At 32.1% G+C, this 5,647-nt stretch overlaps 1 protein-coding gene across 1 annotated transcript; it reads left to right on the forward strand.

Moving 5' to 3' along the window:
• Window positions 1-2,934: 2,934 nt before the first annotated feature.
• Window positions 2,935-5,426, forward strand: LOC132720183 (uncharacterized). The gene is made up of 4 exons (XM_060704225.1): window positions 2,935-3,089; window positions 3,952-4,104; window positions 4,418-4,654; window positions 5,142-5,426. The coding sequence occupies exons 2-4, from the start codon at window positions 3,984-3,986 to the stop codon at window positions 5,384-5,386; spliced, it is 603 nt and encodes a 200-aa protein (XP_060560208.1). The 5' UTR covers window positions 2,935-3,089; window positions 3,952-3,983; the 3' UTR covers window positions 5,387-5,426.
• The last annotated feature ends 221 nt before the right edge of the window (window positions 5,427-5,647 follow it).

Here is a 5,647-nt window from a genome sequence, read left to right on the forward strand (position 1 = left end):
ATAACAATGGTTTGAAAGCAATTTGACAATGCACATATTTTTGCTTGAATATTTTTTTTCTCTTTTATTTGTTCAATGAGTGTCTTTGTAAGCAGATGTTGGGTTTGTTTGACCGTGAAATGATAAATTATTTAATGAATTGTTTGAATTGCACAATATAAACCAATATATGCGAAAGAAAAGTGTTTACAAATGTGCAAAAATGTGATAATACATCTTAAAAACATCAAAAAACACTCTCATAAACGCCACAAAATATCTTTTATATTGAGTTTACTGTTTATTCTATAAATCACACTGTTGTACAAATCAATACAGGAAAAACTTTGATAAAGACGTTGGAGGTTTGATAGATTTTGTGAAAAAGATATTTTAAATAAATAAGAAAAACAAACAAACTACTCAGTACCAAATCTTGAATTTTTTGGGGTCGTTATAAACCTTTGAACTTGAAAGTTGCTCCTGGCTTAAACTATATTTTTTAAAAATTGGAAACTTTGATTTTCGAGAACTTGCACTTACGTTTTTGTCCTAAACATTTAACCTCGAAAAATTATTGAGGGGTCCCGTCTTACAAAATTGACCTGAATGAAGTATCTTTAAAGTTTTTAGTGTGGTAATATTATTAAATAATGATTTCCTCTATCATATATTTTAAATTTGCTTTACTCCATGTAGACTTTAGTGTCAAAAATGATAAATATCTTGGAATGTGAACCTTACATCGGTCCGATATTGGTTCAATATCTAAAATTTTCACGCGGTTCGGTCAGTATAAGGAACGACAACGCTGCAGAAAGATTGTGTGTAAAAAAAAACTAAAATTCTTTATTCTACATTTTCAAAGTTTGTTTGGTAAACTTTTGGCACCTTAAACCAAATAATAACGGCAAAAGCATTAATTATACTCTCTTTATTGAGCCCGAAATTAAAACACGCCACCATTGCATCCGGCATTATACAATTCATCTCGATTGACAGACCAATAATGTGGGGGGGGGAGGGTTGTTTAAAACATGTAAAGTGATATTTTACACGGCACAGTGTAAAGTCAAAACCTTATTATAATACTTTAAGTGACAGCTCTAGATTGAGATGGTCCGGCAATGAACTATGAGCTCGCTGATTTTGGTCCGTAATTGATAACGATATTGGTCCAATATTGACTTCTTATGATGATCTAATATTGCATTATCACATCGGTAGTGTTTATATAATTATATATCAGTCTAATATCGGTTTATATTTAAACAGAATGTCGTCCCGATATATCGTCAACTTTGAAAAACCGAAACTGAGCCGGTAGTTTTTAGCTCACCTGTCACAAAGTGACAGGGTGAGCTTTTGTGATCGCTTTTCGTCCGGCGTCCGTCGTCCGTCGTCCGTCCGTCGTCCGTCCGTCGTCCGTAAACTTTTACTTTAAATGACATCTCCTCATAAACCACAAGGCCAATTTCATCCAAACTTCACAGGAATGTTCCTTTGGTGGTCACCTTTAAAAATTGTTCAAAGAATTTAATTCCATGCAGAACTCTGGTTGCCATGGCAACCGAAAGAAAAAACTTTAAATATCTTCTTTTAAAAAACCATAAGAGCTAGAGCTTAGATATTTGGCATGAAACATCTTCTAGTGAGTGTCTACCAAGTTTGTTCAAATAAAAGCCCTGGGGTCAAAATTGGCCCCGCCCCGGGGGGTCATTGATTTTCCCTATATGCATATAGTAAAACCTTAAAAAATCTTCTTTTAAAGAACTCAAAGAGCTATGGCTAAGATATTTAGCATGAAACATGTTCTAATGGGTGTCTATTAAGTTTGTTCAAATAAAAGCCCTGGGGTCAAAATTGACCCCGCCCCGGGGGTCATTGATTTTCCCTATATATGCATATAGTAAAAACTTAAAAATCTTCTTTTAAAGAACTCAAAGAGCTATGGTTAAGATATTTAGCATCAAACATGTTCTAATAGGTGTCTACCAAGTTTGTTCAAATAAAAGCCCAGGGGTCAAAATTGGCCCCGCCCCGGGGGGTCATTGATTTTCCTTATATGTGTATAGCAAAAACTTAAAAAATCTTTTTTGAAAAAACCCGAATAGCTAGAGTTAAGATATTAAGCATGAAACATATTTTAGTGAGTGTCTACAAAGTTTGTTCAAATAAAAGACCTGGGGTCAAAATTGGCCCCGCCCCGGGGTCATTGATTTTCCTTATATGTGTATAGCAAAAACTTGAAATATTCTTTGAAAAACCCAAATAGCTAGAGTTTAGATATTAAGCATGAAACATATTCTAGTAAGTGTCTACAAAGTTTGTTCAAATAAAAACCATGGGGTCATAACTGGCCCGGCCCCAGGGGTGTCATTGTTTTTAACTATATGTGTATAGTAAAAACTTTAAAAAAAATCTTCTTTTAAATAGCCCAATGAGCTAGAGCTTAGATGTTTAGCATGAAACATATTCTTATGGGTGTCTACCAAGTTTGTGCAAATAAAAGCCCTTTGGTTAAATTGGCCCTGCAACGTTTGGGGGGGGGGGGGGTTGGGGGCCTATATACAGGTGAGCGATCTCAGGGCCATCATGGCCCTCTTGTTTTTTATATCGGTCCAATATAGGTTTTATTTTTCAAAGAACGTCGTCGCGATATATCGTCAGCTTTGCAAAACCGAAACTGAACGGGTAGTTTTTTATATCGGTCCAATATAGGTTTTATTTTTCAAAGAACGTCGTACCGATATATCGTCATTATGCAAAACCGATAATTAGCCGATATTGAAAAAAGTATCTCTCGAAATTTCGGCTAGATATGTCATGTTTGCTTGGAATGATATCATTTAATTTATAGACGAAGAAAATGATTCATGTTTTATCAGGTAAAACCAAATTTGAGTATCGGAGTATTTATAGCCAAATCAGGTATTGATTTCACTTTAAGTTATAAGAACGGACATGACTGCAATAAATATTCTGTTATCAGCAGATGACGTAATTTACGAAATATTTTTATATATTTTTATTAGAAGAAAAAAAGAAGTTTTCAGATAAACTATCACGCAGGGACATTTTAAAAGTGATATTGGCTGAATAAAATTAAGGTAAATACTATGAATATTTAAATTCTGAATTGCTGTAATTAATATGATTTTAAAATAAAAAGAAATTCACGTGAAGTATCAGTTTACAATACACTTAAGAAAGAAATATATTTACATGTACTTCTCTACAGTAGGGGACATGTGTGAGTGCGCGTACGTGCGTTTGTACGTGCGTGCGTTCCTTTGTGTAAATTTGTTTACACTCGCCACCAAAATGAACCATATGGGCGAGCATATACTTCATTTAAAATTGTCTTTTTAGATATATTTATTTCTACATTTATATAAGGGCACTTGTAACCGATACACAATGTATATTCAGTACAATATATGTTCCTGTAAAAGTTACAATGTACCATCAACTGCTAAGCGGTTTGCTTATTAAATACATATTGTTCTCCAATAATGTGAGTTTGAGTTAAAATTCCGTAAAAATGTCGCAAAAGATACAATATAGAGCCGGTTCGAAAATCATAGGTCAAATTTAAAAAAAAATCCTTGCTGCACTTGAATTTCGACCTAGCTTGTAAATCAAAGTTTGAATTCGTATTGTAAACGTTGAAATTTTATTTAAGTAATGTTGCCACTAGATAATCCACGAAGAGTGTGCCCCACTAACAAAATGAATAATAAATAACGCATGGTAAATTTGGCTTGTTTTTTTTTTAAATATTTGTCTTATACGTTCTAGACAAAAATAAATAATGAAAAGCTGATTCGTACTGGTGTGCATAAAGGACCAGTAAAATAATTATTGCCCTTGCTAGGAAACTCAAAGTTGTACGAGGTAGATAATCAGAAAATATCATTTTTATCGGTCTTTAGTATGTAACATGATGTTCACATTTTTATTTATCTTTAGGATTGTGAGTCTGGAAGAAAAACTCTAGAAGTATGTCCAGCAAGCTGAACATTGCACTCGTGATGAGTTCCACTCGCGAGGGCCGACTTAACGACCAGGTCGCTAGATTTGTAGAGCACGCTATAAAGAAAAACCATAACGTAGAAGTTATTGGTACGTGACACTGATAGTTATTGGGACTGTTTGTACATTTTATTTATAATATTTATAAAATATCTTGCAAACCCTTTAGTAGTAATGTTACGTTCTCTGTTATGTTCTCGCAATAACAGTGACAACTTAAATGAATATCAAGTAAATGCATATGGATTTATTTATTATATAGCATGTGTTGATATTTGATCATATTCTGGTAATATTGAATGTAAATTGGTTTATGTAATCTAAAATAAATGAAAAAGTGATCATGTTTTGCGTATAAGGTGACATCAATCAATATTTCTATAAAATATCTTTATTTTTTTAGATCCAGCTACAATAGACTTTCCTCAAACTCAACAGTCTTTGAATTTTATGTTCAACCCGACAGCAGTTCCTGAGAATATCAAAGAGCTAAACGACAAAATGAAAGAGTTCGATGCCTTTGTCATTGTATGTGCTGAATATAATTTCAGTTTACCACCGCCACTAGCAAACCTGTTTGATAATATACCTCCTGCATCTCTAGTGTGGAAACCATGTGGTTTTGTCAACTATGCAATAGGTAAGCATGGTTTATTTTCTTTTTATGCTTTTTTACGATTTGTTTACTTATGTATTTATTTATTTTATTATCATTATTGTTATTGTATTTTATTATTTTTATTGTTATTTTATTGATATTTTTTCATTATTTTATTTTATTAATTTTTATTAATATTATTTTTTATTATTATTATTATTATTATTATTTTATATTTTTATTTTTATTTATTTTATTATTATTACTATTATTTTATTGTTTTTTCGTTATTATTTTTTTTAATTATTATTATTATTTTTTTTTGTATTGTTTTAGATCTTAACATAAGAAGGCAACCCCTGTAGGCATTTCGTCTTTAAAAATTATTTTGACTTTTGTAAAAAAAACAACAGATGTGCGTTGTTGCATACCCATTCTAAATTAAATGTTTAAAATAAAATGTATGTCATATCTGCTTATATTCATAGGTATATGTTCTTATCACTTTAATTTCTTTACTTCATTCCAGGTCCACTCGGTGGTTGTAGAGTTGGTGTGCACTTACGGACCTTCACTGGAGCTCTAGGAATGATTTCAGTGCCAAATCAAATGAGCATACCCCATGCGCATGAAAGAATCAATAAAGACGGAACAACGAAAGATAAAAAACTGACAGATGAGCTTGACTTCCTTCTACGACATGTCTACTGGGCGGCTTATGCTTTGAAAAATCATAAAGTAACTGAAAAGCCCCCTCCTTGGGCACCGTTCTAAAACAGTTTTGTGATTAAGATTTCGAAACTTAACAACCACAGTAATGTTTAATATGTATAAATATTACAAACCAACAAACATATCACTGTTTTGAAAAGGAGTAGATTTGACTATACAGATGCTTTAAATATATGCAATGACGATATGAATTTAGACATAGATTAAAAATATATGTCGTGTTTTAAAATGTATATTGTTTTGTTTTTCAAATGTATCCATTTGCTTTCATGTATAAAAAGGAGAGCACAGTCTTAATATAAT

The sequence above is a fragment of the Ruditapes philippinarum genome, unplaced genomic scaffold (assembly GCF_026571515.1).
Source record: "Ruditapes philippinarum isolate M1 unplaced genomic scaffold, ASM2657151v2 ctg4290_1_1_1_1, whole genome shotgun sequence".
NCBI classification, from domain to species: domain Eukaryota; kingdom Metazoa; phylum Mollusca; class Bivalvia; order Venerida; family Veneridae; genus Ruditapes; species Ruditapes philippinarum.

What these genes read in the sequence shown, in the direction of transcription:
- LOC132720183 (XM_060704225.1), top strand. Translation starts at nt 3,984, where the DNA reads ATGTCCAGCAAGCTGAACATTGCACTCGTGATGAGTTCCACTCGCGAG. An exon ending in CCATAACGTAGAAGTTATTG is followed by an intron (nt 4,105 to 4,417) that starts GTACGTGACACT and finishes TTATTTTTTTAG; the next exon opens with ATCCAGCTACAATAGACTTT. An exon ending in TTTTGTCAACTATGCAATAG is followed by an intron (nt 4,655 to 5,141) that starts GTAAGCATGGTT and finishes ACTTCATTCCAG; the next exon opens with GTCCACTCGGTGGTTGTAGA.